General features: G+C 39.2%; 1 protein-coding gene across 3 annotated transcripts in view; it reads right to left on the bottom strand.

The window, feature by feature from the left end:
* LOC126482289 (cytoplasmic aconitate hydratase-like) overlaps window positions 1-24743 on the bottom strand; it is a 328052-nt gene that overhangs the window by 68242 nt on the left and 235067 nt on the right. For all 3 annotated transcript variants that reach the window (XM_050106284.1, XM_050106283.1, XM_050106285.1), the window contains 2 exons: window positions 7624-7844; window positions 4117-4273 (listed from right to left, as the gene is read on the bottom strand). In XM_050106284.1, the coding sequence (XP_049962241.1) occupies window positions 4117-4273; window positions 7624-7844 (378 nt within the window). The remainder of the gene's footprint in view (window positions 1-4116; window positions 4274-7623; window positions 7845-24743) is intronic.

The following is a 24743-nucleotide window of genomic DNA, read 5'->3' as shown; positions in this document are numbered from 1 at the left end:
ACTGTTATCAATAACATCACCATCATTATTGCGCAGTGAAAGTATCGATTGCTTCTTGCCACTGGTGTACTTTACATCTCTCTGCATTTTCTGTCAAATTTCACACTTCTGTAAAACTTTGCCAGTCTTGGGGATTTTGAATTATTTTAAATTTAATATGATTTATGGTTCTTCTGCAACAGTGTTCAGACCTATTTTGTGTACCACAGCGGGATCAGTACCATCTCTTATTAATTTATTTGGTATATCTCTCTCAAATGCCATCAATATTATTTCTTTGAATTTAAACCACTTACATAGTCTGACTGGAAGGAATGGAGACTGTACATGTATCTTGCATTCATTTTTGGTAGTTTGGTGTTACGGCATTCAGTCTAGCTGCAACGATCCTGTGGTCACTAATCTCTGTATCTGTCATGATGCTCTCTATTTGGTCGGGATTATTTGTTGCTAATAGGTCAAGTTTGTTTTTGCAACAATTCACATTCCAAGTCATCTTCTGAAAATAATTTTCTGAGAAAGCACGCACTCAGTACAATTTCAGATGGTTTTATAGCCTACCACCGACATTAAACATGTATTTTCACAAATGTATCACAGATAGATTGAAGTCGTCATGAGCCATAATTTTATGGGTAGGGTACCTAACTGAAATGACACTCATGGTTTTTTTTTCTAACTGTTCAGCAACTGTATCATTTGAGTCAGAAGGTTGGTAAAGGGAACCAATTATTAATTTATACTGGTTTTATTCAGTACTGTTATCTTATTTTTTCTCTTGATTTGATATGAAACAGGAAATTTCACAAGCTCCTGGTTCATTTTTTGTGATGAATGCTTACCTTCCCCTTCTCTCCATATTTCTCACAGTTGAAAGCTGCCTCACAGGAAAAAGGTTACTTTTCCACAGAATGAAAGCATTTACTATTGCAACATCCTACCCATACTAACTCACAGGAACTATCTACTTCAGTTTCAATACAAGGCAAACTACTACTGAATGCAACAAACACTCCACTGCCAACTGTGTTTAGTCTACCCTTTTATTAACACAATTAGATGCTTTGTAAAAATTTCGGCTGAGCTTATTTCTGGCTTCAACCAGCTTTTTGCACCTATAATGATTTGAAATTCGGTGCTTTCTATTAGCATTTGGAGCTCTGGTTCTTTTCCAGTACAGTTTAAAACTACAATACTGAGGCTTGCCCAAACAATCTCACATACAGCTTCAATTTCTACATTGGTGGATCCGAGTTTCTTGTCTATTGCAACAAATATACCACCTCCATTTCCCATATGCCTATCCTTTTGATATACATTTAAATTGTTTCCAAAAATCGCAATGCTGTCAATTTCATGTTTCAATCCGCTTTCTGTACCTAGTATTATGTGAGCTCCACTGCTTTTCATGAGCTCTTCAAACTCTGGCACTTTGCTGCGAATGCTTCGGTAGTTCATCTTTAGGATTTTAATACTCTCATCTGTGCGAGGCATTTCCTTCGAACTTACACTGATACTTCTGAGTTTGGCACAGCTATTGTTATCTGAATTGAATGGAGAATCGCGTAATGTAAAAACCCTTGTGTGCACCCCACACACAGTAAGCCCGATTTAGGTGGACCCTACAGTTCTCAATCCTATGATGAAAGTCCAGGAAGTTGCAGCCTAACTTGTCACACAACTCCAAAAGTCTCTGATTCAGTCTTTCCACTCAGCTCTGAACCAAAGGGACAAGATCAGTTCTGGTGACAATGCTGAAAAATTTTGAGCTTTCTTGAAACTCCACACGCAAGGGTGGTTTTCTGAATCTTCTCTGTCAGTCGCAGGAATAAATATCGGCAAAAATCATACCTGACAAAGCTCATGGCTTAGCAATGCATTCATAAGACATCTTTAAATGACGGAGAACTATTATGTGGTCACAACTGAAGATCATTCTCTATTCAAAATCTCACAAGCGTGAAACAAAACGACTGCACAAACTATGTGTTTCACTATTACCTAATACTATGTTACTATTATGCCATGATCATCTCTCCTTGTCATAATAAATAGGGAGTGGGAAAGGTCATCTGCCCCACCAGCATGTAATACTACAGAGCTTAAATGACATCTTTTGAATCGGTAATCTGGAACCTACAAGGACATCTGCAGGAGGTGAAGAACATTAATGGTAAGGTATCATTACATTTGAGGTCTGTCCTGACAGTACCAAACCCAATAATAATATCATGAACACAGTTCACACACGCACAATGTAATTTGCTTGGAATCATTACCATTTGCATTCCACAGTAATGACCTGGAAGACAATATCCATAGCAAAGAGGAAGGGCCACTAATCATAACAGTCTCATCCTGGGTAATAACAACTCGCTCACTCACCTCACTCAAACGCAACTCCTACATACACGACCGCAGTCTCTGGCAGCTGCCAGAGACTATGGTCACGTGTGTGTGTGTGTGTGTGTGTGTGTGTGTGTGTGTGTGTGTGTGAGAGAGTGTGAGAGTTGTGTTTCTGTACACACATGTGCGAGTGCGGCCGTTGTGGGGGAGGGGGGGGGGGGAGGTCTTTTTTTTGACAAAGGCCTTGTTGGCTGAGAGCTAACTTTCTGAAAGTTTTTTTGTTGTGGCTTTCTGCGACTCAGCATCTCCACTACATAGTGAGTAGCAACTATCCTTTTCATAATATTGTTACATTCCATCCTGGATTTTCCAGTGTTTCATACTGGATAGGTCATGTTTTGGAAAACCAACTACTAAAGGGGTATCATGGATTACAAAGGAAGATCTCATGTCTTTGAGATGACATGTAGTGGAGATGCCGAGTCACAGATAGACGCAACAAAAAGACACTCTTAAGCTTCTGGCCAATAAGGACTTTGTAAAAAAAAAAAAAATTGCATTTGTGTGTGTGTGTGTAGGGAGAGAGGGGGGAGAGGGAATATATATATATATATATATATATATATATATATATATATATATATATTGTGTGTGTGTGTGTGTGTGTGTGTGTGTGTGTGTGTGTGTGTGTGGAGGGAGAGAGGGGGGAGAGGGAGGGGGGAGGGAGGGGGGAGGGGGGACGGAGATATGTGTGTGTGTGTGTGTGTGTGTGTGTGTGTGTGTGTGTGTGTGTGTGCGCGCGCGCGTGTGGAGGGTGAGAGGGGGGGAGAGGGAATATATATATATATATATACCCCTCCACACACACACACACACACACACACACACACACACACACACACACACAAATGCAATCTCAGGCACCTGAAGATCTGATGCCACATTGCGAGCAACAGCACCAGTGCATGACGGGAGTGGTGACTGGGTGGGAGTAAGGAGAAGGTTGGGGCGGGGAGGGGGAGGGATAGTAGGATAGGGGTGGCAGTCAGTGAAGTGCTGCACCTTAGATGGAGGGTTGGCGAGTGGTAGGTAGGTAGGGAGGGGGGGTCAGCGGAAAAGGAGAGAAGTAAAAAAGACTGGGTGAGATGGTGAAATGAGGGCTGTGGAGTGCTGGATGCTAGAAGTACCAAGTGAGGTTGTATGGTGTTTACGCTGAAGAAGACTAAAGGTTTTTTTCTTGTGCCTTAGAGCGCACCGCCCCCCCCCCCCCCCCCCCACACACACACACGCTCCTTGTTTTACAGTGAGAGATTATGAAAAAACAAAACCTGGTTGTTCAATTGACAAGGTTTGCAAAAGGAGTAAATTACGGTAAACAGTGATAAATGTTTTACTCTAAGGCACAAGAAAAAAACCGATGCAGTTTACTCTTCTTCAGCGTAAACACCATACAACTTCACTTGGTACTCCTAGCATCAAGTCATTCAGAAAATTCTACAATGTTTGGAGTCTGAGGATAACTCCACCCTGCAAACTATTTTGGATCTTACTAACAATCTGTACTCTCCTCCCTTTCAAATTTTGATGTACCTGAGATGTAAGACACCTGAGTCACATTCACAATAGGAGCTGTGCATGTACAGATGCCTAGGAGCTGTGCATGTACAAATGTTGGAAATTTTACACGGTAAGAGCGATTTTCAAGCATTTACTTACATAATAAAAAAATCTCATTTTAGTCTTGTACTTATATTTGTTACCTTTACTTACCAAGTGGCTCCTTCTCAAAGTTTATATCAATTCTTCCTGCAATTGCATAAGCTATCACTAACAAAGGAGATGCAAGATAATTGGCACGAGTATGTGGATGGATCCGGCCTTCGAAATTACGATTTCCAGATAAGACTCCACAGCACACAAGATCACCCTGAAACCAAAATTAAATCACAGCACATTAAAATCAAAGATTTCCACTCATAGTATAAAATTTTTTACTCCCCTTCAGTTAACAGTCTGCGCACTATGGGTTAGTGTCAAGAATAAGCAGAGGAGACAGTTACAGTATCACAGAATTGTTATTTTTCTAACTCTCTTGGAGTACGTCATGGCGAGGTAGTTCATGGCAAGCAACCGTTTTACTGAAATATTGTGCCTGTTGGACACTGACATCAAGCCATTCACCTGTGAACTATTTTGCCAATCAAAGAATTTATTAGAATCGACAGAAAACACAAAAAGTTACTAGTAACTGAATCAAGTAATGCCACACATATGTTCGGTATTTTAGATACTATGACAAACCATTAGACAACCAGGTTGATATGAGGATAAAAATTTACTATTAATAAAAACTGTAAACATAATGCTGGTTGAGTTTAAGAAAGCAATTGTGTTCTTATGTGATCTTTGTTAGCAATTTAATTTGAGGAAAATTTAGAGTAATCTATATTCTGCAAGTGCAAAACAATGTACTGGTTGTCACTGGCAATGGTAATAAATTAGCTGATTCTTTAGCTCGAGTGATACAACTCACTGCTAAGTGATGTTATCAGCAGTATGGATTACTTATTTTCAACTCCTTCATTAACTGTGAATCAGCCCAGTGTGATAACAAATATATTGGGTGAAACTGAGCTTTGTCTTTGTAAAAACTGCAAGTCTTGTGGGTTATAGAAAATAAGGCTGTGTGTTTCTGATTTTAAACTTGCAACTACAACTTTATATTTTCACCTTGCAAAAGTCAGTTGAATATTAAAAACATAGGGAGTACGTGCTGTATTGTCTTATTGAGTAGCAAGTATGTTGGCCATAATTCTTAAGTAATAAGTTTTTCTGATTCTTGTCATCCTGTTATTTGTTTTGATTTTGAAAAGCTTATGTGTTACTTGGGCTTGGATATACAGTATTTCTATTACCTATTGTATTTGTGAATCATGAACAGGAAAGGTGGAGATCAGTGACAAGTAAAGGTTGAGGACAAATGGTTACGGGAACAAAGGATTTGTTGTAGGGAGAATTCCCACCTGTGCAGTTCAGAAAAGCTGGAAGACTCCAGGTGACACAGGTTGTGAAGTAGTAATTAAAGTGAAGCACATTGTGTTGGGCGGTGTGTTCAACAACTGAGTGGTCTAGCTGTCTCGTTTCCACAGTTGGACAGTGGCCTTTCATATGGACAGAAAACTAGCTCTTAATCATTCCAATGTACAATGTAACACAATGTTGGAACTAAGTTTGTAGATCACATGACTGCTTTCACAGGTATCCCTGTCTTTTATGGGGTAGGAGACATCAGTGGCAGGACTGAAGTCAGTGGTAGTGGGAGGACATATGGGACAGATCTTTTAGCTCTGACTAAGGCAGGGATATGAGCCATGGGATAAGGTGTTGGGTGCAAGTGTGGAGTAAGGACAGACAAGAATATTGTGTAGGGTGGGTGGATAGCGGAATACCTCTGTGAGAAGGATGGGTGGATATTCCTCATTTTAGAGCAGGATGAGGGATAATCAAAACATTGGCAAGGAATGTGATTCAGCTGCTCCAGTCCTGGGTGGTAATGAGGATATCCTCACCCACAATTACTTCTCCTTTGAAGATCTTACCCATCCATGGCACCTGCATTATACCAACCTACACTAATTTATTACTAGCCCATCTAGAGTAATTTATCCAAACTACTCAAATTGCCAAACCTCTAAATTGGTTCATATTCTATGATGACATCTTCATCCTGCCACTGATGTCTCCTACCCCATCAAAGACAGGGCTACCTGTGAAAGCAGCCATGTGGGGGCAATCCATCCACATCTTGCAGAACCTCAACACTTTCTTCCCATCCACTTCATCTGTTCATCCTCAGCCAACAAACTACCTTCTTTGATGTCGACTTCAACCTTAAGGACATCTACATCTGTCCAAATCAAACCTACTAACTACTGACAATACCTCCACTTCATCAGCTGCCACCCATTCTTCACGAAGAAGTCCCTTCCATAACCACCCATGGTCACTGCATCTGTAGTCTCAAGCAGTCCATTTCAAAATGTGCCAAGAGTCTCACTGCTGCCTTCACAGAACGAAATCACCCACTAAACCTATTCCAGAAACTGATATCCTATACCTCTTCTCACCAATCACCTACCATCTCTCATGTACTCACAGTCCAGCCATAGAGGATCGCTTCTCTTATGGCTCAGTACCACCCAGGATTGGAACAACTGACTCATTCTTTGCTATGGTTCCAATAATATTTCATCATGCCCTGAAATAAGAAATATCATTCCCACCCATCACACAGTGGTACTCCATTGCCCACCCAACATATGCAATATCCTTATCTGTCTCTCCTCCACCTCTGCTCCCAACATCTTGCCCCATGGTTCATATCCCTACCATAGTCCTACATGAAAGATCTGTCCCATGCATCTTCCCACTACCACCAACTCCAGTCCTGCCACTGACATCTTCTATCCTATCAAAAGCATGGCCACCTGTGAAAGCAGGCATGTGATCTACAAATTTATCTGAAACAATTGTGCTACATTCTCCACACGATGGGCCTCACTTTAATGACTGCTTCACAGCCTATGCAATATCAATTCTTGCCTTGAAAAGCAGTTTTTCTGAACTGCAGAGGTGGGAAATCTCTCTATAACATACCCTATTCCTGTAACCCCCCTGGCCTCAACCTCTGCTAGTCCCTGCCCTTCCCTTTCCTATCCCCTTCCCTGCTCCTGCTACAGTAACCACACCCCTTCTATACCACCAATGCACCCAGAAGTCCTTCCCTTTTCTTTACTCCTGTCTCCTCCCTTTCACCCCCCCCCCCTTTTTTTCCTGCTCCCAACACAGCTTCCTGATACTGCACCTAGTAGCTTTATCCTGTCCCACACTCCCACATGCAGCACTGGCATCTTCCTCCATTCTCACCCCTACCCAGCAATCCATCCCCCTCCCCATGCCTTGCTGCCACCTTATCCCCACCACCCACCCCTGCAGGAAGGACTTTGTCTGAAAGTACGTATATTTCTACTATTCTTTTCACTGTGCTTGACCGAGTCAATGGTGAGTACCAATCTGTTGTTTCCATAGTATTTTTATTCCATCCCGGACTTTCCATTGTTTGTCACAGGAGTAAGCTATTCCATGAAATTAATTTCTTGTGAAACACATATGGACAGAAGGAGGTACACCATTTTGCAATTATTTATACTTGGTATCTAGATCATAGCTTCACGTAACTGTTCTTCTCAAATATTTAAAAGCAAAGAAATGACTAACCGTCTCAATAGCTTCAACCACTGGTTCAGGCAATGGTCCACTGTTACCTATGCATGTCATGCAGCCATAGCCAACTACTGAGAAACCAAGTTTCTGCAAATAGGGGATAACACCACTCTCTTCTAAATAATAAGTAACTACTCCAGAACCAGGTGACAGGCTCGTCTTAATATATGGAGCGACAGTTAACCCAGCTTCTACAGCCTTCTTTGCTAGCAGTCCTGAAACAAATCAGTCATAAAAATTATCACTGAATTGGCAATTGTTACTTACACATATAATTAATTATAACAGAATCGAAGTGTCTTTGTAATTATTAGGGACTGAAGTATATACATATTTATGAAAAGAAATTTAAAATATGCACATAAAATATCAACTGATTTCCATTTAGAAATAAAAACCAAGTTTCCAGTGTTCTGGAACTGAAACAATGAACCTGGATGTCAGTTTTACGCACAAGAATGTCTGTTTTATGCGCAAGAACATTCAACTAGAAATACTCAACAAGACAATATACAGAAATGTATTCTCTGTGTCAACATTTTACAAAAAAAATGAAGGGCAACACAGTCCCAGTTGCTGCATGCTTTGTGTAATCATCCACGATCAGTTTCAACCTTTAATGATGAGATTTTCAAGTGGTGACAGAACATGCTTCTGTACAAGAGGTCTACAGGGTGAGTAACCTAACATTACCGCTGGATATATTTCGTAAACCACATCAAATACTGATGAACCGATTCCACAGACCAAACGTGAGGAGAGGGGCTAGTGTAATTGTTTAATACAAACCATAAAAAAATGCACGGAAGTATGTTTTTTAACACAAACCTACGTTTTTTTAAATGGAACCCCATTAGTTTTGTTAGCACATCTGAACATATAAACAAATATGTAATCAGTGCCGTTTGTTGCATTGTAAAATGTTAATTACATCCGGAGATATTGTAACCTAAAGTTGACGCCCGAGTACCACTCCTCCGCTGTTCGATCGTGTGTATCGGAGAGCACTGCAACATACATCGCGTTTCTACAGAATGATCTGCCAACGTTGCTCGAAAATGTCCCACTGGAAACGCGTCGACGTATGTGGCATCAGCATAATGGTGCACCTGCACATTCTGCAATTAACACTAGGCTGACCCTTGACAGGATGTTCAACGGGCGTTTCATAGGACGTGGAGGACGCATAAATTGGCCAGCCCGTTCTCCTGATCTTACACCACTGGACTTCTTTCTGTGGGGTATGTTAAAGGAGAATGTGTACCGTGATGTGCCTACAACCTCAGAGGATATGAAACAATGTATTGTGGCAGCCTGCGGCGACATTACACCAGATGTACTGCAGCGTGTACGACATTCATTACGCCAGAGATTGCGATTATGTGCAGCAAATGATGGCCACCACATTGAACATCTATTGGCCTGACATGTCGGGACACCCTCTATTCCACTCCGTAATTGAAAACGGAAACCTCGTGTGTACGTGTACCTCACCCCTCATGGTAATGTATATGTGCGTCAGTGAAAAAGACCAATAAAAAGGTGTTAGCATGTGGACATAATGTGCTGTTCCAGTCTCTTCTGTACCTAAGGTCCATCACTGTTCCCTTTGGACCCCTACGTAATTTGGTGCTCTCCGATACACACGATCGAACAGCGGAGGAGTGGCACTCAAGCATCAACTTTAGGTTAAAACATCTCCGGATGTAATTAACATTTTACAATGCAACAAACGGCACTGATTACGTATTTGTTTATATGTTCAGATGTGCTAACAAAACTAACAGGGTTCCATTTAAAAAAACGTAGGTTTGTGTTAAAAAACATACTTCCGTGCATTTTTTTTATGGTTTGTATTAACCAATTACACTAGCCCCTCTCATCACATTCGGTCTGTGGAATAGGTTTGTCAGTATTTGATGTGGTTTACAAAATATATCCAGCGGTAACGTTTGGTGACTCACCCTGTATATATAGCAGCATGTTCAAAAATTACCTTACTTAAGGAGAAAACCAAACATACGATAATCAAACAAACCACAAACAACTGGCACTACTTTGATCTCTTATTATTATGCAGCTGTGCACAAACTCACATTCTGATTTTGGGAAAACTGCTATTACAGAATTTATTCTACTCATATTCAAACTTCCACTGCTCTACTGCTGCAACTCATTATCACTGTGACTTTCCAGTGTATCAAGGGAATTCTTTTGTTTTGTAATCAAATATCTTCACTTTGGAAAAAAAAAGGTATCTCTCCAACACTAGAGCTTAAGAGTGTATGCTTAAAATCAACTATTTGTCCACTATTCAGAAATGTTTCTGGGAAGATTTACACTGACCAATCAAAATTGAATTCAGATTTACAAATTTGTTTGGATATCTCAAATTTTTTTTATGAGTGCTCTGTATTTTTTCCCCGTTACTATTTCACACATTCTTCCTGTAATACAATCCAGTTTGGAGATGATTACTGTGATGACACTTTACAAACAACATGGCTCCGTACAAGGATGACCACAGATGGCTGGAAGGATTACTATAAATATAAACAACAATTTCATTGTTTACACTTCCTTTTGTTTTATACTCAATAACTGAATATGACTCCAATCAAATTCTGTTATTGTGTCGACAACCAATGAGCACAATACATTAATTTCTCTTCCCAAGAGACAGAATTTTATTTTGGCCCAAACACTCATGTTTTTCAGCAAATGTTATGCAACTCAATTTAGGGTGCACTTTAAAGATCAAACATATTTACAAGAATTCTAACAGTTCGTTAAGTAATAAAACAGGAAATCATATATCCTAAAATGTTATAAATAGGTTCAGCACCAGAGGTATGCTGTGTGCTGCTATTTTGATAGCTTGTATTCTGTATGAAGTTTCACAACACATTTCTGCAGAAAGTACCAACTTGTTAACTATCTTGAAATTTATTTGTAAAATTTCCAATGCTCATCAACACAAAATCAAATAGCAGTAATGCAGGAGAAGGTCTAATAATGAATAAGAAAGTAGAATATGGGTACACTACTATGAAAAACATAATGAACAAATACTAACAAAGAGAGAGAGGGGCTGGCCAGTACTTACCTCAGCTCAGTATAGCCAATAGATACACCAAACAGAACAGAAAATTTTACGTATCCTAGCTTTCGGAACTTTGTTCCTTCGTCAGAGAGGAGAGAGGGAGAAAAAAAGAGGAAGAAGGGAAAGTGGATTCAGTTACTCACAACCCAGGTTATGAAGCAACAGGGAAAGGTAAACAGGGAGGGTAGCAAAGATGGAAGCATGGGTGTCAGAGGGAAGCCAAAGATATTCTACTGTAAGTACTGTGCCAGCTTCAAACCAAAGAGAGAAGTAAAGAGGTACATAGTATAAAGATCAACACAACTACGTAGGATGAAAAGAAGCGTGAATGGCTAAAGAGGAAAGGGAAAGAGGAGAAGACTGAAGAGTAAATGGGAGTGAGGTTGGTTAACTGAACCTACATTAACCAACCTCACTCCCATTTACTCTTCAGTCTTCTCCTCTTTCCCTTTCCTCTTTAGCCATTCATGCATCTTTTCATCCTACATAGTTGTGTTTATCTTTATACTATAAACCTCTTTACTTCTGTATGCATCCTCTTTGGTTTGAAGCTGGTACAGTATTTACAGCAGAATATCTTTGGCTTCCCTCTGACACCCATGCCTCCATCTTTGCTACCCTCCCTGTTTACCTTTCCCTGTTGCTTCATAACCTGGGTTGTGAGTAACTGAATCCACTTTCCCTTCTTCCCCTTTTTTTCTCCTCTCTCCTCCCTGACGAAGGAACAAAGTTCCGAAAGCTAGGATACGTAAATTTTCTGTTCTGTTTTGTGTATCTATCGGCTGCACTGAGCTGAGGTAAGTACTGGCCAGCCCTTCTACCTCTTTGTTAGTATTTGTTTCACATCTTTATATGAGATTTTCCATTAATCATTTAAACATAATGAACACATTATCGTAGCCAGAAGAGATACATAACCAACACCAACTACAGTAGTACAAGTTTATGTGCCTTCAGAGTCCACATATGATGAATCACTTAGAAGGACTGATGATAAGATACAAAAAATTATTCAGTGTGTTAAGGAAAACAAAGATTTTAATGTGATGGGGACAGGGCCATCCACTGATTTCACAAGCAAGTGGGTAAACTTTTGTCAGGGCTCCCGAGCTCTTTCAGCCCACAGGAATTGTCACAAATACTGATTCTTCAGTACATTGTTTTACATGTGAGCAGTAAATAAATGCTGCCTGCACACTGCACTGTATTTGAACAAACACACATATAATGGTGATGATGATGATGAACCTAACATTTAGCGAAAGACCTTTGCAGCATACTTCGTTTTCTTTATTTAAAAAGTCTGATAGGATCTTTCAGTGTCAGATGAACAACTTTGTACAACTGCAGATGAAACTCTGAATCTTCTATTCTTGCAGCTGATGACGTTATCCACTACATCACTGAAGTTCATTTTAGAATCAAGTTCATGCTCTATTGATAACAGTGATAGGTGATTCAGTTTCTCTTGGCCTAAAGTTGATCTTAAATGATTTTTGATTAATGCTAATTTACTAAATCCTCTCACCTGAACAACAGTCACTGGTAGGGTAATGAAAATCCTGAGCAAAATGCAAACTTCAAGAAACACACCTCATAAACTCCACTTATATATTTCATTTATAAGAAGAAATTTAATCCCTTTGTTTTTTGTTGTCTTTGTCAAATCTGGAAGAGCAGCTCTACTCGCTGACTTGAACATTTCTATTTCTTTGATAAGTTAGTATTAATTTCTTAATCATATCACTATAATACAAAGTTGAATTTATTCTGAGAATGGCTTCAAAAGTTGTACAAATGTTTATCATTTCTTCATACAGAGAATCCACCTGAGAAACAATCTTGTCTATAGGAATACTCTTATCTATGATTATGTCAAAAACCTCTTTTTTGAAATTTTTGTTCTTCAGTTTCATCTGGGAGTGTGTCAGGTGCTCAACTACTACTCCAATCAGACTCACCAAAGAAAACCCTTCCTGTTTCTTCCTTTCTTTTTTGAGAAAACTGACTCAGACCCAATATTGTAGCCATTTTTCAGCTCTGCTTAAGAATTCAGGCCAGAAACCTTTTGACTGAAGAATCAAACTTCTTCCATTTATAAGGTCTAAAATGTCCTTCAAAACATTCCAGAGAGTGAATGTTTCAAACCTGGAGAAAAAAACTTCCTTTTGCTATCTTTACCACCACGCTAATGTAGGCATAATAAGTATAGTCCTCTCAGTTTTCCAGTACTTGTCACACTGTCTATTCCTTCATATTTCTCCAATTTCCTGTATTTATCAATTTCTTTTATTTTATTAAGATTGGCTATGTACTCCATATATTCTGTAACTACAGGTATTAGTTTTTTCTTTTGACTGGTTTCTGTATCACATTCCATGTTTCGTACCTCTTGAAGTAGCCATGCCGAGTACAAATGTTATTTTATTTTATTATTATTTTCATTATTTTATTTTATTTCATTTTATTGGGTACATTTATTAAGATAAACTGTTTAAGTGAGTATAGTGTTCATGCTTTTCCTGTTTGCTCCATTCACGTTTATTTACTGTTTAACTTTTTACCTTTTACACTGTATAACCACCACACTGTCAAAACTGTGCCTCAATCTAGATATGTAACATCTTTCCCAGCATCATTTACAAACATTGTAATTACTTTGGCGATAATAGTCAGTTAAAATCTGATGATGGTCTTGTAATATAGCACTTTTCATTTAATAGTAACACACATAAAAAACCACTCAAAAGCACAGAAGGAGATCTTATGGTACTCCACCACTCCAAAAATCACATACAATGAATTTCATGAGGAGCTGAAAATTTTTGTGCACAAAAAAGTAAGGAAAAAAATTTCTCAATAACAAACTATATAGTAAATCAGTAATGTTTTTTCAATTATTTATCTTGTACCTGGTAACTGTAGTGATTTTTAGAAATATTTTCACTTCCTCAGACTCAACATATTCAACAAAATATTGGTAAAATAAATTTCATAACCGACAAGTTTTTGTAAAAAATTGTAACTCATAGAAAACATAACACCTCTGACCATATACAAACTACTTGTGAAACCATACTGTCATATTGTCTCTCTAACAGGATCCAATTACAAAAACAGTGTCAGTGATGATTTGCATGTACGAGATATTCTGTGTAATGGAAGAGGCACGATACTTGCAAGTACACAGACAAAAATACTATAATAACATTAGCATATAAAAAGCATCCCAAGATTTACTTCATCCGATTTTCCAACTGCAGTGGAACTTCAAAAAGACAACTAGATTCAATAAAATCATCTTGGGTTACAAGCTGCGTCATTTTGAATAAAACATTCAAGTCATAGTCACCAGCAGTTGAAATCACTGACTGCTGAGGTTGGCACACTGTACTGCTTATAAAGATGTAATGGTAATGTCTGGAACCTTCCAGATAGGGCTGGAGTGGAACATGCGTGGAAGGTGGAAGGCAAGTTGAGCAACAGTTCTGCCCCGCAGGGGACTGAGTGACGACATCACAAGGTGCTAGCAACTGGCGCCAAATTCGAAACTGCTGCTCGTGCATCCTTACATGCGTCTAGCCTACGTCTGTTTCCACAGCCTACGTCTGTTTCCACTCAATGTACAAAACCTGCCCCCATGCCCTACTATGTTTAAATTCCTAATCTTTGTTACAATTTTTGTTATTTTATTCAAATTTTGGCCACTTCTTAGATAGCAGAATCCCAATACGATGATGTTTGAGAGAAAACCCTCATTTTTTCAAATTGTATTTTATGCCTATTTTCTCAGCAATGTTCAGCCGTGGTCAGCTTCTCAAGTTCTCTTTGTTTAATATGCTGTTGTGCAGACCATTCATAGCAGATACATTCATCACATGTCACACATTGATTTCTGTGGTTATTTAACACAGTGCTGCTTGTCTGTTAGTATTCATATTTCTATACAAACACTGCTGCTCCCAGTCATTAAGTGAAGACTGCATTGTCTGTGGTGTGAGGTAATGCCTGAAATTTGGTAGTCTCAACACACACTACACAGTATGGATCTCAGAATACTTAACTCCCTAACAATTTCCAAAATGGAATGTCCCATGCATCTAGCTCCAACTTCCATACCGCATGCCAGGTCTTAATTCCCATTGTGTGGCCGTAATAACATCGGGAACCTTTTCACGTGAATCATCCAAGTACAAATGACAGCTCCACTAATGCACTGCCCTTTTATATCTTGTGTACACAATATTACTACCATCTGTATATGTGCATATCACTATACCACAACTTTTGTCACCTCAGTGTAAAGTGGGGACAGAAATTTCTAGAAAGTCCTTCAGAATAACTAAATGACTGAAACAAGGATGCTGTCTGCCTACCACATTCTTTAAGACGTATGTGCGGAAGGCAATAGATGTAGAAAGTGTATGGGCATAGAGATTGAGGTAGGGAACCTGTTTATGTATTCAGCTTTCCATCCTGATGATCAGATCATCGCAGCAAGTAATGAAGAGGAGATGTCTCACATCCTTGGGAAATTGTTGGCAGAACATAAAAAGTGGGATTTGGAAATTAATTTTGAGAAGACAGAATATCTACATTGTGAGAGGAGGGAAATAACTTGGACATTGGTGGACATCAAATTGAAGTGTGCAAAGAGTTCAAGCATGTGGATAGTATTCTATCATGTGATGAAAGACGCGACACATATCTAACAATGGATCAGACAGGGATGGGAGGCTATCTAAAAATTAAATACTGTACTTCGGTCCTCAAAAATGGGTTTAAAAGTTAAAATGCAATTATACAAAACCATCGTGAAATCAATAACAAGTTGTGGGAGTGACTGTTGGGAACTCGCAGAAAGAAACAAAAAGGGACTTAGAGCTTTATAAACGGATCTCTTGAGAAGAGCACATAGAATTTCCTGACCTGGCTGCATTAGAAATGAGGAAATTAGAGAGAGGAGGTGGATTCATCATAGCACCATGTATAAGATAGAGGAAAGATAGTTTGCATGGTTAAGGCATATCAAAAGAATAAAAGAAGGCACATGGCCCAAGAAAGTGTATCCAAAAAGTGGTGGAGAACAGTGGAAAAGAAGAGGATGAAGAAGAATGGAGGAGACTGGGGTGTTTTATGACTGAAATGAGGGATGCGGTGACAGCTGTAGGGGACCCACGACATGAAGAGAAGGTTTGCCAATGACGCTGACACTGTCAGAGACTGCAAAGGACTTGGAAGAGTAGTTGAACAGAACTGATAAGAGGTTGCAAGATTAACATCAACAAAAGTTAAAGTACAGTAATGAAATATAGTCAAACTAAATCACAGAATGCTGAAGAAATGAGATTGGGAAATGAATCATGAATAGTAGTAGATGTGTTGTGTTAGTTGGGCAGCAAATAAACGAGCCTTGTACAAAAGTCAAACAGGAAAATAAACAGATAAGAAAAGCAGAGAACACAAGAGAAGCTTTTTAAATACAGTGCTACAGGAGAATCCTGAAAATTACAGGGGGGAAAACTTAAAACTTAAGTAGTGAGGTGGTACTGAATCAAACTAGTGACAAATGGAATTCTTGACAAAACTTGGCTAAAACAAGACAGAGATCGATACAGCACATCCCAAGGCATCAAGGAATAGTCAATTTGATTATGGGGGGAAGTGTATCTGAAAAGGGGGGGGGGGGGGAGATTGCAGAGGGATACCAAGACATGACTGCAGTAAGTAAGTTCAAATAAATTCATGTTGCAATAGTTATAGTTATGCAGCAATGTGGAGACTTGCACAGCAGGATAGGCTAACAGAGAGCTACATCAAACCAGTCTTCGGGTTGAAGACCACTCTAACAGTTTCCGTGATGATAAGAAAATAAGGTGTGCGTTCCAGAAGTATCCAACCTCCTCCTCTCCCACGCAAAATTAAGTGCAGAAGACTCCCTTCAGCAGAGATTTATAGGGGGACATTGATGTGCAATCATGAATTTTTACCTGATAGCAGAAAGAGCAGCAGTCACTGGAAGTCGGCATGCAAGGGCTGATGTGTAAGAAGTGATTATTAGATCTCAGGAACTAATAGAATGATGGAATTTTATGCAGTACCACTTCTCAATTTTTCTATCTAAAACGTGGCAATACTCTTGTGGAAGCCATTTACAAGATTCAACACACTTTTAGGGATGAAGCAATGAGCAACTCACTGATGAAAGAGTGATACTATCACTTCCAAGAAGGCCACATATCAGTGGAAACTGAATTATGTCCAGGCAGACCGCAAATAGCCAAGATTATTATGTAGTAATTAAGCAAGTGCTGACCTTGGTTGTGAAAGACCATCATATCACAGTATGGGAATTTGTTAGCAAGACAAGGGTAAGCATTGGAATGGTACATTCTATTTTGACCAATAATTTGTGCATTAAGAGTGTGTGTGTGTGCGAAATTCGTATAAAAAATGCTGACAATGGAGCTGAAGTGGTACCATCTAGAAATCATGAGACATGCTGGACAGTGCAAACAGTAACTGTAACTTCCTGAACACTGACCACAGGTGATCACATGTGGATTTATGGGTATGGCACAGAAACCAGAGAGAGAGAGAGAGAGAGAGAGAGAGAGAGAGAGAGAGAGAGAGAGAGAGAGAGAGAGAGAGAGAGAGCGAGCGAGCGCGAGGGAGGGAAAGTTTCCAACAGTGGCAGAGGCACTGGGAGCAGTGTATCCATCACCAAGGTGACCACTTTGAAAGGGATTAGGGTTCTGCAGTTCCAAATCAATAAATATATTACTGCCAACTAATACTTTAACACACCTAATATGTCATATATTTAAATATAACTTCAATTGTGTCATGGCTTTAATCAAGTAATATGCAGTGTCAGTTACAAAATGTAATACCTGCTTGTACTGGGTAGTATTTTGTTACAGCAAAGACATAACTGTTAGTCACCTGGAAAAAAAACTGCTCTTCTGCAAAGAAACGTGATTTAAATGTTTCATTCTTGTTTGGATTCAGTTAAAACATATGCTCTGTCAGTCAACACCTACACAAAATTATTTTTAAATTTCTCTCTAATGTTTTTAGTAGCAAGACATGAAAACAACTATTTGTGCACAGCGTTTTAATCTTCCGTTTTGTTCTACAGTAGAATATCTGCTCCAGAAAGTTTTACAATGAGAACTGTGAAATTTTTTTCCTAACATTCCTTGTATTTATTTGCTTGAAAACATTTCCTGCAATCAATAGAGCCTTCATAGACTTCAGAAGGAAAATCTAACTCTCTTGATCATTTCTACTTTTAACACACACTGCTGCTACAGTCATTTAGATTCTTCTCATTTCCACTTTAATATTATTGAGCAGGAGACAAAGGAGTACACCCAAGGAAGCATGGCAGTTACAAAATTGAATATGCTCATTTGTCACTACAAAATTGTTTTAACAATTAAACAGTTTTAACATTATTTGAAGTCATTATTAAACCACTTAGAAATTAAAGTTAGTGATATTAAATTGTAAAGATTAGCACTGCAGCACAGATTTGTAGTTGGAAGAGAAAGATTGTGCCTATAAGGTATAAAAGCACATTTTTTTAGTCCTGCTTAAGTCATTATACTTTCTCCATCTTTTCCCCAGTAATATGATGCCATTCCTCAACGGTGTTTCTGGAAGGTCTGCAGAATATGAATCTATGGCTGTCACAACTAAACTGAAATCAAAATTTAGGAAGAAAAAAAAAAAAAAAAGAGTTTAACATCCCGTCAATGATAGGGGTCATCACAGACAGACCCCAAGTGTGTATTAGGAAAGAATAGGGACTGAAATCAGCTGTACCATTATCAAAGGAACCATCCCATTATTTGCCCCAAGCAAATTAGGAAATCATAGAAAAACCTGGATGGTTGGACAGGGACTTAAATTGTCACCCTCCTGCATGTAAGTCCAGTGGGCTAACCACTGCATCACTTTGCAACATGAACTCAACCTATGTCTTTAGATATCAGAACAGGTGGAACACATCAAGTGCCACATCTGTTGAATAGAATGTATGTTCCAACATCTCATACTTAAAATTGGTCACATTTCCTACTGTCAAAGAACCTTTGTGGGTTTGAAGAATGATGATTTTTCTAAATAAACCAGTCCATTTCTCACAATGAGTTTCATGCAGTGGCCCAAGATGATATCCATAGTACTTGGCAGTAATTGTTCTACTCTTTGGAAGGTAATGAATAAGATTCTAGAAAATTCTGTCTATAATGCATATGAAACAGTATTCACTGACTCTGGTGCAGAGCCACCAGTTTTAGCCAATTTCATTATTGAATTTTCTCATTTTGAGAATACTGAATGAGCAATCTGTCTTTCTTACTAAAAACAGTCAACAGCCTAGATCGCATAAATATTTCCTTATTTAAGACAACCGGTTTTGACAAAATCAGCATATTATGAAGTGTTTGTGATAATTAAAATATTCTGCAAATGGCCATGATCATATATATCACTCACAGATGCTTGTTACATAGCACATTGTTTACATAGGCTGGACATGTGCTGATTTGTATCCACATGATAACTTGGTGTGAGGTACAATGTACAATGAACACATTTCACAACAAAAAGATTTTTAAGACCTGAAGTTTACAGCAAAGTCAGTTGAAACCAGTTGTCTTAAATACAGAAATACTTATGCAATCTTGGCTGTTGAATGTTTTTAGTATTTCGTTGTTACTATTTCCTCTCTTGTGTGAAGTGGTGGGGCACACCTCATTTGCAATAACAAACTGGTCAACAAAAGCAGCTGCATTCATTTTAAAATGGTCCAGATTTGTATCTGCATCTACACCCCACTATGCAAACCACCGTGAAGTGCATGGAATAGGATTTGTCCCATTGCACCAGTTATTAGGGTTTCTTCCTGTTCCATTCACATGTGGAGCTTGTGAAAACTGATTGTTTGAATGCCTCTGTGCATGCAGCAATTACTCTGATCTTATCCTCATGGTACCTATGTGAGCAACATGTATGGGGTTGCTGTACATTCCTAGAGCAATGATTTAAAGCCAGTTCTTGAAACTTTGTTAATAGACTTTCTCGGAATGGTTGACATCTTTCTTCCAGTTCAGTTTCTTCAGTATCTCTGTGACACTCTCCCACACATTACATGAACCTGTGACCATTCATGCTGCCCTTCTCTGTATACAGTCAACATCCCCCATTAGTCCTGTTTGGTATGGGTCCCACCCACCAGAATGGGTCACTCAAATGACTTGTAAGCAATCTTCTTTGTAGACTAATTGCATTTCTCAGTATTCTACCAATAAACCGAAGTCTACCACCCGCTCTACTCACAACTTAACTTTTGTGATCATTCCTTTTCATATCCCTACTAGGTGTTACACCCAGTTATTTCTATAAGTTGGGCGATTCCATCCGTGACTCACTGATGTTATAGTCATATGATACTATGTTTTTTTTTTTTTTTTTTCATTTTGTGAAGTGCACAATTTTACATTTTTGAACATTTGAAGCAAGCTCCCAGTTGTGACACTCTGAAATCTATGAAGATCTGACTATTTATGCAGCTTCATTCAGGCAGTACTTCATGGTAGATAATTGCATCACCTGCAAAAAGTCTGAGGTTAATCTAAATATTGGTCGCAAGGTAATTAATATACAACATGAACATCAAAGGTCCCAATACACTCCCGAAGTTACTTCTATATCTGACAATTACTCCCCATCCACAATAACATGCTGTGTCCTCCCCAAAAAGTCCTCAATCCAGTCACAAATTGCACTTGACACCCCATGTGATCGTACTTTTGACAAAAAGCGTTGGTGTGACACTGAGTCAAATGGCTTTCGGAAATCAACAAATATTATATCCACCTGACTGCCTTGATCCAAAGCTTTCTGTAAGCCATGTGAGGAAAGCATGAATTGGGTTTCACATGATTAATGTTTTCAGAATCCATGCTGGTCGGCATGGGGGAGGTGATTCTGTTCGAGATAGGTCATTGTGTTAGAGCTCAGAATATGTTTTAAGATTCTACAACAAATCAGTATCAAGGATATTGGACAGTAGCTTTGTGGATTACCTCTACTACCCTTCTGGTAGAAGGGCGTGACCTGTACTTTTTTCCAATAACTGGGCACATTTTTTTGTCCGAAGAATCTGCAATAGATTACAGTTAGAAGAGGGTCTCACTCAGCCACAAATCCAGCATAGAATCTGATAGGAATTCCGTAGGACCCTGGAGCTTTGTTCAATTTCAATAATTTCAGCTGTTTCTCAACACCACTAACACATACTGCACTCATCTTTTCAGTGGCATGGTGATTAAATTGGTTGTTTCTCCAGGTTTTTCTTTGTAAAAGAATATTTGAAAACAGAGTACACATCGCAGTTTTCGCTTTGCAACCCTCAATTTCAGTTCCGGTCTCATTTCCCAAGGAATTGATACCAATTTTGGTGCTACTAATAGCCTTTATATATGATCAGAATATCTTTGGGTTTTGTGAAAGATCATTTGACAACATTCTGCTATGGGAGTCATTGAAGGCATCGTGCATTGCTCTCTTGACAGCCAAAACTATTTCATTCAGCATCTATGCTTTGTTTTACACCAATTATGCAGTAATCTCCATTTCTTTAGGAATTTCCATATACCATGGAGGGTCCCTCCCACTATGAATTGTTCTACTGGGTACATCTCTGTGCAGTGCATGGTCAATTATTCTTTTAGACCTGAGATATAGTTCCTCTACATGCTCCTGCCCTGTGCTGTGGTGAAAGTTTCAAGTTCCTCACCGAGACCCGACAGTATTGACCTTTTTATTTTGTTTACTGAATATATATATCTTCCTGTTTGTTTTAGTTACCCTTTGTACTTTTGTAATCATTGTTGCCACAACCACATCATGATCACTGATCCTAGTTTCAATGCAGACATTCTCAGAGAGGTCAAGTCCATTTGTTGCCATTAAATCCAATATGTTTCCTTCATGAGTGGGGTTTCTAGCTATCTGTTCTAGGTAGTTTTCAGAGAAGGCATTTAGTAAAGTTTCATAGTATATGTTATCATGCCCACCACTAACAAAACGGTAATTTTCCCAATTATTTGTTGGATGATTATAGTGTGATTGGGGAACTTATGTAGAAGTGAACTGTGGTTTTCTCTGAAGTTTTCAGTTACATCAGGAGATGAGTCTGGTGGGCAACAGAAGGATCCAATTACTATTTTGCACCCACCCCTCACACTGAGAATTGCCCCGACAATCTTATATGCAGCATCTATTTCTATCTCAATGGATCTGAGTTTGTCTACTGCAACGAATACACCAAATCCATTTCCCATTGGCCTATCCCTTTTCAAGTACACTTAAATGTTCACCAAAAGTCTCACTGCGATCAACTTTAGGTTTCAACTAGCTTTCTGTACCCAGTGTTATGAGAGCTTCACTGCTTCTCAGGAGTGCTTCAAACTATGGCAATTTGCTGTGAAAGCTCTGGCATTTAACTACCAGGATTTTAATATTCTCACCTATGGAAAGCATTTTTCCCCCCCAATCTATCACTGATACTTCTGGATTCCCGATAGATATTGTTATCTGGATTGGATGGAGTGTTGTCTAATCTAAAAAACCCTCATGTGCTCACCAAACAGAGTCAGGTACTTGAGTAGCAGCCTCTGATGTGTAGTGCATGCCTGACCCATTTAGGGGCTTCCTACAGTTCACAACCCCATAGCCCACAGAAAGTCACAGCCTAGCTTGTCACAGATTGTTGGGGACTGCACTGGATGAGATTTGAAAATCTGAGAGCTTAAAGGTGGAAGACAAGGCAATATGCAAGACAGAGATTACTACTAAAACATCTTGCACGAGTTAATAAGAATGAAAAGCTAAGTGAAAATGAATGGAGTAGAAAACTAAAATGGAGTGAAAAACTGAGTAGTTAGTGTGAATAAATGCTGAGATGGAAGGAATTAATGTAAATTAAGGCCAGGTGGGTGACAAGAACCAAGGACAACTGGATTCTTCTCTCAGACACCAGTTTCTCAGAATTCTGCAGGTGGGAATTAACACTACGTGTCCTTGGTTGTCACCATCCACCTGACCGTAATTTACATTAATTCCTTCTGCCTCAGCATTTATTCACAGTAACTACTCCTGTCTTCCTTGGTTTCCTGCACCTTTTATTTTCTGACTCTTCTTTTTTTTTCATCATCCCCCTCCCACCTCCGTTACATACAATGCACTTTGCTTTTTGCTTTTCACTCTTGTTAACTCATGCAGGCTGTTTTAATAGTAATCTCTGTCTTGCATATTACCCTGTCTTCCACCTTTAGGCTCCCAGGTTTCTAAGTCTCATCCGGTGCAGTCTCCAACAATCAATCTTTCCTTCTCATCCTGCCCAGTAAGTCTCCTCCGACCTGAGGTTCTGGGTGACTTTTCTGAACTGTACCCCTTTCCCTAAACCTCTCCAGTCCTTTTCCTTCACCCCTCTTCCTTCCCATTCAATTCTTCTGCCAGAAGATGGAACCACTGGTTCCAGAAGCTTATAATAGTTAAATCCTTGTGTGTGTGTGTGTGTGTGTGTGTGTGTGTGTGTGTGCGCGCGCGCGCGCGCGCGCGCGCGCGCGCGCGCGCGCGCGTGCGTGCGCGCGTGCGTGCGCGCGTGCGTGCGCGCCTGCCACCACTTGGTGAGTAATTTTTTTATCCATTCATTTATATCATATTACAGATATTCTGTTCAGTATGCTCGGCTGCTGTGGCCAAGCGGTTCAAGGTGCTTCAGTCCGGAAACACGCTGCTGCTGCTGCTAGTCGCAGTTTTGAATCCTGCCTTGGGCATGGATGTGTGTGATGTCCTTGGGTTAGTTAGGTTTAAGTAGTTCTAAGTCTAGGGGACTGATGACCTCAGATGTTAAGTCCCATAGTGCTTAGAGCAATTTGAACCATTTTGTTCAATATATTTTCTACTGTCATCTACCCATATTTCATTAGGTTGTCATCTTTATCTTTTCTTTTTTCTTGGAATTCAGAAGAAAGTTTCCTTGGTCCACCTCCCACTCATTCAGATTCATTACAGTACACACTCATCTTCATTTTCAGTCTGTTACCTGATCCATTTGTTAGTGTCCCGTCTCTCCTGGTAATTAGCTGTTGCATCTATCCCTTACTCACTGAGAACCATTAATTTGAAGTTAATATCGCACTGACATAACTCAATACACACTGACTGTTAGACTTTCCAGAAACATCACAAGGTTAATTCTGAAAACTATTTAGTTTATAAAAAGGTCAAGACATATTTTACTCTTCTGTTTGTTTATTTTCTTCTCCATCCAGTCACTGTCTTCAGCAGCTGTAAATACAAAAACTCAAGGTGGTTCAGGTATGATCCATTAACATGAATTCCTTCGTTGTTTTACAAGTTCAAGTCCTTCAAAAACTTTCTCTTGGATGCCTGATGCCTATGAACTGTTTTGGTGATATGGAATTTCCATGCCCGACTCCTCTTTCAATTCTGAATTTCACAATATCTGACAAAACCTAATGAATGCTGCAGCACTAATGTACATACTAGTCATGATACTAAAACAACCTGAATGAATGTGTTGACTCTTTAGTAATATTAGAAAAGACTGTGGTGGAATTGAATCAAAATCTATTTTTTTAATCCTTCAATCCTACACAAGGAAGTAGTTCGTGACTATTGCCCCTCCCTGCCAGAATTTTGTAGATGATCCAGTGTGCTGCATCCTCTTCTAAACTGCTCAATTAAAATCTATCAAAGAAAAATCTAGGATGGAAGGTAACAACATTACGAAGAAGATAGTTGCTACTCACCATACAGCGGAGATGCTGAGTCGCATATAGGCACAACAAAAAACTCTGCAAACTACCCTTCTATACAAAAGATACCAACCATTTCCTCCACCACTTCTCCACAGTTCCTGTTCCTTTACAACATGGTGCCCTGCTCATCATTATTGATGCCACTTCCC

The sequence above is a fragment of the Schistocerca serialis genome, chromosome 5 (assembly GCF_023864345.2).
Source record: "Schistocerca serialis cubense isolate TAMUIC-IGC-003099 chromosome 5, iqSchSeri2.2, whole genome shotgun sequence".
Taxonomy (NCBI): Eukaryota; Metazoa; Arthropoda; class Insecta; order Orthoptera; family Acrididae; genus Schistocerca; species Schistocerca serialis.
This window is presented reverse-complemented; position numbering and strand designations above follow the sequence as displayed.